Source organism: Amblyomma americanum, chromosome 4, assembly GCF_052857255.1.
Source record: "Amblyomma americanum isolate KBUSLIRL-KWMA chromosome 4, ASM5285725v1, whole genome shotgun sequence".
Taxonomy (NCBI): Eukaryota; Metazoa; Arthropoda; class Arachnida; order Ixodida; family Ixodidae; genus Amblyomma; species Amblyomma americanum.
Window position 1 is genome coordinate 175,915,920 of NC_135500.1, and position 11,868 is coordinate 175,927,787.

The 11,868-nt window shown below is 45.5% G+C and overlaps 1 protein-coding gene across 1 annotated transcript in view; it reads left to right on the top strand.

The window, feature by feature from the left end:
- The window catches only part of CngA (Cyclic nucleotide-gated ion channel subunit A), a 248,100-nt gene extending 239,556 nt beyond the window's left edge, over nt 1-8,544 (top strand). Inside the window, exons 5-9 of the mRNA XM_077664378.1 lie at nt 633-905; nt 2,401-2,550; nt 3,758-3,894; nt 4,872-5,095; nt 5,560-8,544. Coding sequence (XP_077520504.1) covers nt 729-905; nt 2,401-2,550; nt 3,758-3,894; nt 4,872-5,095; nt 5,560-6,989 — 2,118 coding nt within the window. The 5' untranslated portion in view covers nt 633-728 and the 3' untranslated portion in view covers nt 6,990-8,544. The remainder of the gene's footprint in view (nt 1-632; nt 906-2,400; nt 2,551-3,757; nt 3,895-4,871; nt 5,096-5,559) is intronic.
- The last annotated feature ends 3,324 nt before the right edge of the window (nt 8,545-11,868 follow it).

Consider the following 11,868-nt stretch of genomic DNA (forward strand, 5'->3'; position numbering starts at 1 on the left):
TTATCCGACCACAAACGTTTAGCCACGTGCAAAGATAAAGATTCATCGCCAGCATGCATATATTTAGTGCGTTCCGTTGAAATAAATCGTGGTTGAAACAACCACTGTCCTTTTGTTGTTCTTTGTGTCGTTCTGTAGCATAAAAAAAAAGACAATTCTATGCAATATAAACGGCATTACAAAAAAATAGCGTATAGTAACTCGCTTGCTGGTCCATCGACATACGTGACAGTAATATCGTTACAATAAAAAAGTTACGAACAAGAAACGATTGTTTCAACAAATGATCTGGAATATACATTTGAGCTAAATTTAACGTTTTTGTTTTTGAGGGGTTTTCAGTGAAAACGTCATAGCCACCGGCAAAGTTGGTCGTAACAGAAAACTTCGTTCGCGTACTGATCAACGAGAATGTAATGCAGGAGGGTCGTGATCAACTGCGCGCACTCATGAATTAGAAGCTGCCACTTTTTTTGCACATATTGAGGCTCTCTACACTGTGGGTTGGAGGAGACACCTCATGAGCGCACTCAGGAAGCGGGATCGCACATTTGTTGGCACAGCAGGAGGCTCCAGGAACAGGGTTCTGCTCCTCCCGGTAATTAATCGCCGCCTTTTCCCTCGTTCCCCAGCGTGTGCCGGCCGCCTGCTAGCGCCGGGCTTCTTCGCCGGGCCACCGTCGCTAGGGAGCGGAAGAAGGGGGGGCCGACGATGTGCGTGCGGCGCTGATGGACGAGCCGGCTGCCGACACGGCGCCCGTGCTGGCCGCAGCCACGGCGGCGGGCCAGGCCGCCAGGACCTTGGGCTCGCCACAGCTCAGGGTGCCCGCGCCCACCACGCTGCAGGTGCCCCGGCACCGGAGCCTGCCCTCCGACGGCCAAGTGGCACCGCGCACTTCCGAACAGGTTGGTGCCCTAACACACTTCCAGCAAAGAGACAATGCCTTGTGCATAAGTGCATACAAGGCACGCTGGAGGGTTGAAGACTTCTCGAGCATGTCCGAAAGATGGTTAGCCAATCGTGAGGCACCATGCCAAGTTTTGTTTACCTGCCTTTTTTTTTTAGACTCGCGGCTCGTGAGCGTGCTTTCCCTGCCTTTTGTGTGAAGAGGTGCGCACGTGGCTACAGTCGGTAATATGAGGAAAATATGAGGGAAATATGAGGGCTGGGCTGTAATCCAGAGAAGAGTCAGCAAGAAAGATGTAGGACTCTTTAAGGCGCAGACCTTACTCAGCCATTTAAGGATACCAGTTTTTTCGCGAATGAGAAAAAAATGAAAACGGAGATCACCTGCACTCCGTCAAGAAAGGCTCACTGTCTTATATAAAGCTGACAGCGCGTGCTTTATTCAATACAAATTGTTGTTCCCTTTGTTAGAGGCGTTCAACTTACCCAACTTAACTAAGATCGTAGCGTTCATAGTCGCATCACTTCATTTCGTAAGGTGCAGCATGACGCACGAGTAACATAGCGCGTCAGACGCCCAGATGGAACAGTAGCGCAATTTCTTTCGGGAGCACCAATTTTTCTTTTTCGAGCAATCTACGGATTTCAGCGCACTCTAAGCCACAGGTGTGCTCCATGCTCATGCTTTAGACTCATAGCTTATATGCAGTACACATGTTGAAATCGCGGAGGAATTGTTTCAGGCCTGGAGTGCACAACTTCATTCTCTATCCGTGGAGACGGAGGCAATTTGTATGGCTCTTTCTCGGTGCTTGCTGTGCATGGACTCAATAACCGGACAGAAATTCATTCCACAATCTCATGTGTGAAATGACCTAATCGCTGCATATGCCTCAGTGTCGCTCGTGGTCAAAAGTTCGATGCCGCACGACATATAGGTTTTGAAACAGTGAGCCCTATGGCAGAGCTTAGCTTGAGGGACTGTTACTAGGCCGCTTTTTTTTCTATTTTTTACGCGAAAGCGTGAAGGCCACGTGTCGCAGAAAAAAATGGTGTCGGCGTTGCCGTCGGCGTGGCGCAAAAATTAGGACTAGTCGATTACAAGAGGCTCCCTCCCATAGATGGCGTCAGCGACTCCAGCGGCGCATCAGAAACCACTGACCTTCGGGCCCTCGGGTTGCGAGTCAGACGCACTACCGCTACACCACGCAGACACTTTTGTACGGCGGGATTAAAGCAGGGCTTTAAATGCATATCGTGTAGTCTTTCACATAATGGTTGTGAGTGTGAGAGAGCAAACAATGCGCGTGTCTGAGTGGGCAGGAGAAACCGTTGTCGCATCGTACCCTCAAATGCAAAGGTTAAGTGCTCCTAAGTTTAGCTATTTCTCTGCTTAAAAACATATTGTTTTGGCTAATGGTTTTTACTGATAAACGTGTTTCAAACTACTGCCAGTTTTCTGCTCCCTTTTTGACGTGGCTGTGGTCTGTACAGCCTGGTGACCTGGAGCTCCTCGAAAACGGCGTTCCTAGCCCGTCCAACCGAAGCAGCACGTGTTCGGAAATCGTACGTATTGAGCAGATGGCCAGCGACCAGGACTCGCCGCCGGAGACCAAGCTTGGAAAATACATTGGCAGAATAAGGGTAAGTTGGGTCATTGGCATAGCTTAAGCAAAATCAGCTAGCAATGTGTGGGCGCTTAATTATACCTGCTGCATTGCGCGGAGTTCATATTAGACGGAAGTGACGTAAACGCTCTCTTAACGAGCTTACTCTTGCAATCACGCTAAATCAAGTTGTTTTGTTTTATTTCCAAACCACTTAAGCTTTAGTGTTATGTGTGTCTAAATAGGGAGAAATAAAATTTTTGTCTAGTTGCAAAAAATCTCCAGTGACTGCTTCTTAATTTTTGAATTTTCATTTGTCAATAGAGTTAACGTGGCCAGCAGAATTGCCGGTACGAGGCTAGTAAAACTTCCCTAATATGCCAAGCCTAACGCATGCGAGGGTTTCAGGCGCCTGTTGAATATTGTTTATCATGCAAAAAACGCTTGTCAACCAAGTTTTCTGCGCTTACTATGGAGCAGATATTGTCAGAAACGCTACCGGAAGTGTTAACTGAAAGTGGAAACGTTGATTCCAAAACCAGAAGACACGTGAGAGAGCGCCCTTTGGAATTTTTTTGCGCAATTTTATGCGAAGCATATTCCCTAACTCCCATTTTTGTTGCTGTTAAATTTAGTCTTGTGACCTCGCTTTCTCAGATCAAGACGCCTGTAAGTGATCGCTATTTTAAAATAAATGGCAGTACTGCTTAGACGATGTTCTAGAGGAAATGAAAAATATGTTTGATGTACAGTCGTCCACATGAGCGCGCTCTGTTCTGCATGCATGACAATCGCCGCTGCCGACAGTGCCAGGTCGAATTTTAAAAACGGGAGGAGTTAAACATGAGCCATGGGGATGTGCATGCACGATGAGTTCAGGTCTCGAGCTCTGGCTCATTCGTAAATAACCAGTGTTGTTTCAGTGCCTCTTCCTACCAAAGGGCGTTACGTTAGGTTAGGAATTATTATTACTGCTTCAGAAAGCGCAAGCAAAAAACATAATTTTTAATGCAGAGGGTTCTAAGTGAAGAGTATGACCCAGGAAAACCACTTAAATTCCTGTCTAACATATGGATCCCAATATATCTTCCATATCTCAAATCGCTCATGTTTTTGACAACCGGATCAATCTTTGAATGAAATCATCACTCACATACAGAGGTGGTTAAGTTACTGCTTTGCCTCGGTCGCGGACTCTGCACTTCGCTTCAGTAAAACCAACTTGCGAGGTTTGTTGTGTGCAGGGCATCAAAAAATGGGCTGCTCGCCACAAGAAGCCGAAGGAGCCCGACCGACCGGATTCCTTCCTGGAGAAGTTCACTATGGGCCAGGCGGCGGAAGAAGCTCAGGACGCATCCAAGGGAGAGGAGAATAAACAGAGGTATGGCCGTCCTAACAGTTCACAGTTGAGAGATGACACGTGAGAGAAGACAAAGATAAGGGAATGTGGACGGTCGCCTTCGCCGTGAGCATTACAATTCTAAGCACATTTCGCTGGCTAATTACGAACTTTAGACGAAGAGAGGATGTGCAACATTCGTTGTCGCTGTACTGTAATAATGTGCTAAACTATTCTTAATTTACACGTTAGCTTTCTGAAAGCGGTAGGCCGTGCACTGTGTGGATCAAAATATTGGTGATATGAAGACCGCTCGCACAATGAAGCGGCAAGAGCCAGGTAGTGGAATTACGACTAATCATCCCGTTTCTGATAGTACTTAGGGCAAACGTCGCAGGTAAGCGTGCTTTTTATAGCAAGTGATTGCAGAAATATCACACTTAACAGTATTCTTCGGCATGATAGTCGTTTTACCTTCTTTGAAAAGTGCAAGACATAGGCATGCTTTTTATTCTTATTATTTCTATTTATTGAGGTGTTTCGATTGCCCTCAATCATCAATTAGTAGGCTCGCTTTAGCGAATTAACTTTGCCCAGCATCGTAAACCAACGGGCCAACAAAAAACTCGCCTTTATAGGAGTACTTCAGTATGTTCAGGGTGCTTTCTATACATGATGAGGTGAATGGGTGGATAAAAATTTTAATGGGTTTCCGAAATTGCCCGAGTGGTCCTTCCTAAAACAGGATTCTAATAGTTTGGTCTGCTTCTCGAGCTCTGGTGAGCAGCTTGCGCTGCTCAGAGAGACGCGTGTTCGCCAACTACCGCTACCACTACGTTTGACTGCGTGCTCCAATGTTATGTTTCAGTAAGAGAGCGCGTGCAGTAGCCTGCTATCTTATTCGCAGTCGAGGTACCTTTTACTTTTTGACCACCCAATTAATTTATTCTCACCATGCTTGTTTATTTGATTGATTGATTGATTGATTGATCGATTTATTTATTGATTGATCCTATTAGCTTCTTCCAGAAGCACAGACACTCGTTTGTGGTGGACCCGGCAGAAAACTTCCACTACCGTTGGCTGTCAGTGATCAGTGCCGCGGTCCTGTACAACGTTCTTGTGATCGTGGGTCGTAGCGTGTTCTGGGAGCTGCAGAACGCCATGCCCATCGCTTGGTACGTGTTCGACTACACCTGCGACGGCATCTACCTCCTCGACATGGTCTTCCACGCCAGAACAGGTGCGCTCACGTCGCATTAACAGAAAGCGTTAAAAGCGGGTAGGGGCTCCTGAGTGTGGTTGGCATAGAGGCGGTCAACTGAGACGTACATACAGCTTTCGAGGCTACTCCTGAGGCTACTCCTGAGATTACTCCTGAACTTCTTGTGTAGGTATTTTGCTTTCGAACGCAGTCATTAGTTATCAAAACTTAATTAATAGCTCATAACTTACTTTCTAAAGCGAAAGCCAAGCAGCTCAAATTCCAAGATTTGCAGAGCCACGCGGCAGAGCAGGCATGATGGCAAGTGCCTGGAGCACCAGTCGCGTTGGCACTCCAGGTTCTGCGCAATACCGGCACTGCCGTATTTGTTGCCCTGTCTATGTGGACCGAAGTAACGACTGACTGGCACTGTGATATGGCGCAGTCATGAACCGTCCTGCGGCTGCCACTGGGTCTGAACCAGCCACTCTTCTTTCTTTCAGGATACCTCGAACAAGGTCTCCTCGTCCGCAACACACGTAAGCTTCTGAAAAGATATATTCAGTCACTGCACTTCAAGTTGGACCTGATCAGCCTCATTCCAACAGACGTGGCCTACTTCTTCCTGGGTGTCGAGTGCAATGTGCGAGTGCCGTGTACAGTGATCGTGCGGTTGAATCGCCTCTTTCGCGCCTACCGCATGCAGGAGTTCTCGGACCGGACCGAGGCTCGCACCAACTTTCCTTACGCGTTCCGCATCGCCAAGCTGATCTTTCTCATCTTGGTCATCATACACTGGAACGCGTGCCTGTACTTTGCCGTCAGCTATGCCATTGGCTTTGGCTCAGACAACTGGGTCTACAAGAACATTAGCGTGCCCGAGTTCGGCAATCTGCGGCATCAGTACATATACAGTTTCTACTGGTCAACGCTGACCTTGACAACCATAGGTGAAGTGCCTATTCCTGAAAAGGATGCTGAGTATGTATTTGTTGTTATTGATTTCCTCGTTGGTGTGCTCATCTTTGCCACAATCGTCGGCAATGTGGGTAGTATGATCACTAATATGAATGCAGCCAGGGCTGACTTCCAGCACCGCATGGACAGCGTAAAGCAGTACATGGAATTTAGAAAAGTAAGCAAGGAGCTTGAAAACCGGGTAATTAAGTGGTTTGACTATCTGTGGACCAACAAGCAGTCCTTGGATGAAGATAAGATCACATCCATGCTTCCCGACAAACTGAAAGCCGAAATCGCTATTCACGTGCACCTGGACACTTTAAAGAGAGTGAAGCTCTTCCAAGATTGCGAGCCGGGACTCCTGGTCCAGCTTGTTTTGAAGCTCAGGCTTCAAGTATTTAGCCCCGGAGACTACATTTGCCGCAAAGGAGACGTTGGCAAGGAAATGTACATTGTAAAAAGGGGAAAACTAAGCGTAGTTGGGGACGATGGGCGGACTGTATTTGCCACATTGAGCGATGGCAGCGTGTTCGGAGAACTGAGTATATTGAACATTGCCGGCAACAAGACCGGAAACCGGAGGACAGCCAACGTCCGCAGCGTCGGGTACTCTGACCTTTTTTGCCTTTCCAAGGAGGACCTGTGGTTCGTACTCGAGGAATACGCAGAAGCCAAGAAGATGCTGATAGAAAGAGGACGCAGCATACTGCGCCGCGATGGTCTGTTGGACGAAGAGGCCATCAAGGCGTCGGAAAAGGAGCAAGAATCTCTGCAAGGAAAGTGCGACCGCCTCGAGAAGGCATTGGACAATCTGCAGACGCGCTTTGCTAGGCTTCTGGCCGAATACATGGCGTTTCAGGTCAAGATGAAGCAACGCATAAGTAGACTAGAAGGACGCACGGACGTTGACGACAATGGGCCGGCGACTGTGGACGATGACGACGATGCTGCTAGCCAAAGCAGCCAGCTGTGATGGCGCGCGACAATGAGTGCTGAGCCGATGCGTGTCGCTCATCTAAAAGTTTGTTCTTGTCAACGGAAATGTAGTTTCATTTTCCAACGGTGTAGTGGTCACTTTGTAAGTAGTGTGCTCTTTTGTACAGATGTAAATTTCTTTTTCCCTGAGTCAGAAGTGCTTATGAGGTAACGATTATAATATTTTTCTACGAGAGCGTTTCTTTATGTGCTATGAAGTAATTTTCGTCGACTTGAGCTCAGGCTACGTCATAACTTCTGTCTTTTCACGTTAAGAGCAAATTGAAATAATTTGAGTGCGCTGAACACGAGCACGACGTCCCTTTTGTGAAAATGAAAATATCAGAAGGGAAACATCTGTTGCTCGTTAATGCAGAAGATGCTGACTGCTGAGTCCGTCGATTGGAATATTCTTATGGGTTTGGAAGGCAGGCTTCGTCTTTTTTTCGCAATTTTTCTTGTGTCTGACGAAGAGTAATTGTTAAAGTGTAAATACGAAGTTCACAGGAGACAGTCCAGGGCTTTCCGTTGACATTATCATTCGTGCGCAGTGTTTGGAGGTGACCACTAAACAAATATTGCATACCGATGTTTACCCTTTTCCCGTATCTTTCAAGGTACAACTGAGTTTATTTCTACGCAGATGCGTTGTACAGGAACATACTGCACGTAGATGTGACACATCTTTATCACTAAAGCAGCTATGTTCCTGCATGGCATTCAAGGCGGCATCGAAGCTCATAAATGGCTTCACCCAAACGAAGCAATCTTTATGAAATGTTCATAGCCGTTATGTCTAGGTGCTTTTCTCTCGTTGTTCACCTTCCCAGCATTATATGAAGTCAAGTTCGCTTCATAGTTAAGAGAGCTGTAGCTGGCCCAGAGCGGCTTGTCAACTTCGCCACGCAGTGCTTTATTGCTATACCACAAGGGACCATTGATCGCCAAGTCAAAGCAGCCCAGAAGCGGCTGCTCTGAAGTCGATTATTGTGGCTGACATGCCAACACTTTCTTGTTGTGTCTTTTAGTGAATTGCGCATTTCTTGTGCACATCATAGTAGTCACGTGTTCAAACATGGTAGCATATAGCACGCTGAAGCGTTTCTTCCATCGCTTTCTTGGAGCGTCAGTGTTAGGGGATAATGTAATACTGAAGCTGCTTTTCTTGCTCTAGAGACCTTGAACAGCATGCTGCCAGCGTAGTGCACCTTGCTTATATAATGTTCAATGTTTTCTTTGAGTATCATCAGCCTGGAGAAAGAGTGAAGCTTTGTTTTAAAATTAGCATTGTATACCTTTACTCGAGCCTCCACGACTGCAAATATTAGTTGTAGTTTGAGCTTTTAATCACGCTTGGCGTCAGTAAGACAGTCTCGACCAATCCTATATGCCACCTTTTTGTAGTCTCAAATTTAGGAACAGAAGCTACAAAATAAATTTCATCTTATTTATAAATGGCGAAATTAATTCTGAGTTTACTGAATATATCAATCTACGGCTTCTCAAATAACAATCTGAGGTCGCTTTCTTTGTGTTCTGAGTGCTGTATTTTTAATAAAAAAAACAACTACACTCTTCTGGCATCCCTATTTTGTGAACTTTGGTATAGTTTGATAATGGGACCGAGCTATCGCATATGCGTGAATAATCAATGAATCAGAAGCATGCCAAATTTCGGCTTGTTATATACAGGACAGTGGCCGGTGAGCTTTATACCAGGTAGATGGCTGAAAGCCGAACAGGCCGTGCACCACTGGGTTTTGTTCTTGAGGTGTCAAAGATATTCTGTTAGGTACCAAATTAAAAACATCTGTCGCCTTCTTCTCTGGATCATGTATTTCCAACCGGCTCATTTCACTGTAAACATCTCCGGTGTTAGGACCTGCGTTTAAAGGTCATAAAAAAGGATTGACTGAACGAATCCTATTTTGTTTTAAGGCGGGAGCGCCGCTCCAGCTTTGCCCGCACAGGTACTTTTGCGATCAGCTTCTTAAAAATTAAACTGCTGAAGAATTTGGATTGACAATTTAGGAATTACATGCCCATTAATTTCCTTCGCAGCAGGGAAGGGTATTCCGTGTGCCATAGTGATTATTCAACCGTCAATTTCAATGCACGGGAATAAAGTTATATCAGTGCACTGGCTAGGGCCTTAGTTCATACGGCAAGGCACAGGCTCAAAAAACACAATGAAACGGGCGCCGCAACCTGCTCCTCTCGTTTAGCGCGAAATTTCACATGCAGTCTCCTACTGCGTAAGCGGTGTTACCGCGGCAAACCACGTGTGGTTCCTCACTGGATGCAAGCACTTTGTAGTTGAACTAGTTCCATGGTCTTGGACACCGAAGTGATCTTTGCTGTGTCCCTTCTCAAACCGCGCAACAACTACCTGAACAAGAACGGTGTTTAGTACCTTCCCAGAGGCCCCATTATTTCCTTTATACCCTGTTATGACCACTTACATACACCTCCTTATGGTAGTGAGTAGGAATCGGATACGGGAAGCAACAGCTGTACTTTATTCAATGATGGCTAGTTCAAATAGGGAGTTAATGTTGGATAAGCAGTTTCCCTGAGCCCAAGGTGCATTTTGCTTTTCTCTGAGGTATAGTTTATTTTTGAATTTTTGTGACCTGAGAAAAAACGGCTTCACTTTTCAACAGATCAAATTCTATATTCAGCGCTGTTTTGAGAAAACCGCTGAGATTTCAGGCTGGCGCTACTACCGATGGCAAGAAAGGACGTGATCTGTTTGAAGTGCGTCCTTCAAGAGGTGCGCGATCGAGGTTTGCATCGCCAAGAGCTGGAAGCGGTGGTTTCCTGGATATCCTGCAAGCAATCGTTCTAAGTGCACTGGCTACACAGCTTCTGTGCGCATGGTGCGCTCTTAGGCTCTCCCTCAGAGTGATTTTATAGCTTGAAAAATATACGAAAAAACGTATAGAGCTCACCTAGGAAAAACATTCATTTCATTTCATGACCGGCCACTTTTTATATTTTGACGGCCATCTTTCTTGTATGCTTTGCCTTTATTATAATGCATTTATTTGCGAAAGAGGAAGCAACTGGTCCGTGCATAAGTGCAAATGCGGCAGTTTTATATTATTTAGTTAATTCAAAATGATGCATTGTTGCCATTGCGTAGTCCCCAATGTTTTTCACGTTTTTTTTCTTATTTAAGATAGAAAGTGCAGAAAAGTCTTCGAGTCGCTTAAGCTGTCTTTCCCTTTCTTTCCCATTTTAATATGCTCAGTGATGTATTCACGTACCTTCGCTGCCGTTGAAAATTTCAAACTCTTTAGTTCGGTACAATTGTAACATACTGGCATATAATGTGTCTGATATAGACCTCAAGGACCGCCACTCATTGAACAGAGCGCCTGTATTAAATACAAAGCAAAATACTTAAGACGCATTGTCGTATACCCAGTTTCCGCGTTTGAATGTGAGATATCTTGTCCCTCAGTAGCACTATTCTTGTAGCTTCCTCGCATTCACACTACTTACGCTCTTTTTTGCTTTGCTATTTATTCCGCGAACCAAATCTAGGCGTTGAGCTGAGCAAAACACCAAGTTTCTCAGTCTTAGGAAAAAGCAAGTTGCTTATCGGGTCACTCCATCGGGTGAACGAGGCAGGTTGCCTCAAGCAAGTCGACGGCAATACAACGATGTTCGACCCGTCCACACAACGGCAGCGTTCGTGTTAAGCCTCGATAAAAAGGCTCCTCGACGCCATGATGCGCGTCTCGTTGATGTGCCCCAGCTTTGTGGGAAGGAGTAACTCGTGTGTCTTTTCCACTAACACTAGAGTCTCCTCGCATGTGAAGGCTATGTGGTGTTACTTCTCGCGCAGTGTGATGCTACTCCTCTTTTTGGTTCGCGTCTAGGTGCATTGTTAAGATACCAGCGTCGAATCAAAACAGGTGTCATGTACAAGAACTCATTGACACCCAGGAGTGATTTGTGCTTTGTTAGCGTGTAGGCTGTTACGTGACCATGCTGACCGCTCAGCAGTCATGAACAATCAGTTCGTACAGCCATCCGGCGTCACATGGCGTACGGACAATTCCAAGTTTCCCACTTCCTATTGTTCATTAAGGTGCAAATAGAAAATGCCACCTGTCAAGTTTTTAAATTGAAGCAAATAGATATAGCGAGAACTAAAATCTGGTCCAGATATTGATGTTCAACACCTTGGAAAACGTACTTGCGCGAAGAAGACATAGACAGACGAATATTCCACCAGAGGCAAACAACAACAACAAAACCTACATGTATACGCATTTTTGTTTATGGGCACGTATGCGGTAGTATGTAGGAGTTCTTTGATTGCTGGCGCCTTTTCCGCGCCAGTACGTGTTTTCAAGGCGGTTGTTCAAGAGCAAAGTATTAGTAACTAAGCTCACAACGATTTTCTTCTCTATATCACCATGTATGCACGAAATGAAGAATACTCTTGTAACTTTCAACTGCGATAGCCCTTCAGTGTGTTTCTGATTGTCATCTTACTAGGTCAGTTATATGGTGATTTTCTGCTATATTCTTGGTCGCATTCAATTGTTATTGCTTTTGTCATGTCATTAGATGCGTACAATGGACTTTACCAGTCCCACGTGGCCGAAATTAATTTGAAGTCCTCTGCAAAGGCATCTCTAATATCCAACGCCCAGCCTTCGGGATGTACATCATTTACTAGAAGTTACGTCAAAATATTTACACGATTAGTTTATTTCATTTTTTACAGTACTCCGGAAACACTGACGTTTCTCTCGAAGCGTTGTGAATGTTTTAATGTCTCGTGGAGCTTCAATCAGACAAAAATGTTGATTTGTCAGTGCAAGTAAACCTAGAAATGGACTGCATCGCATGGCGACACA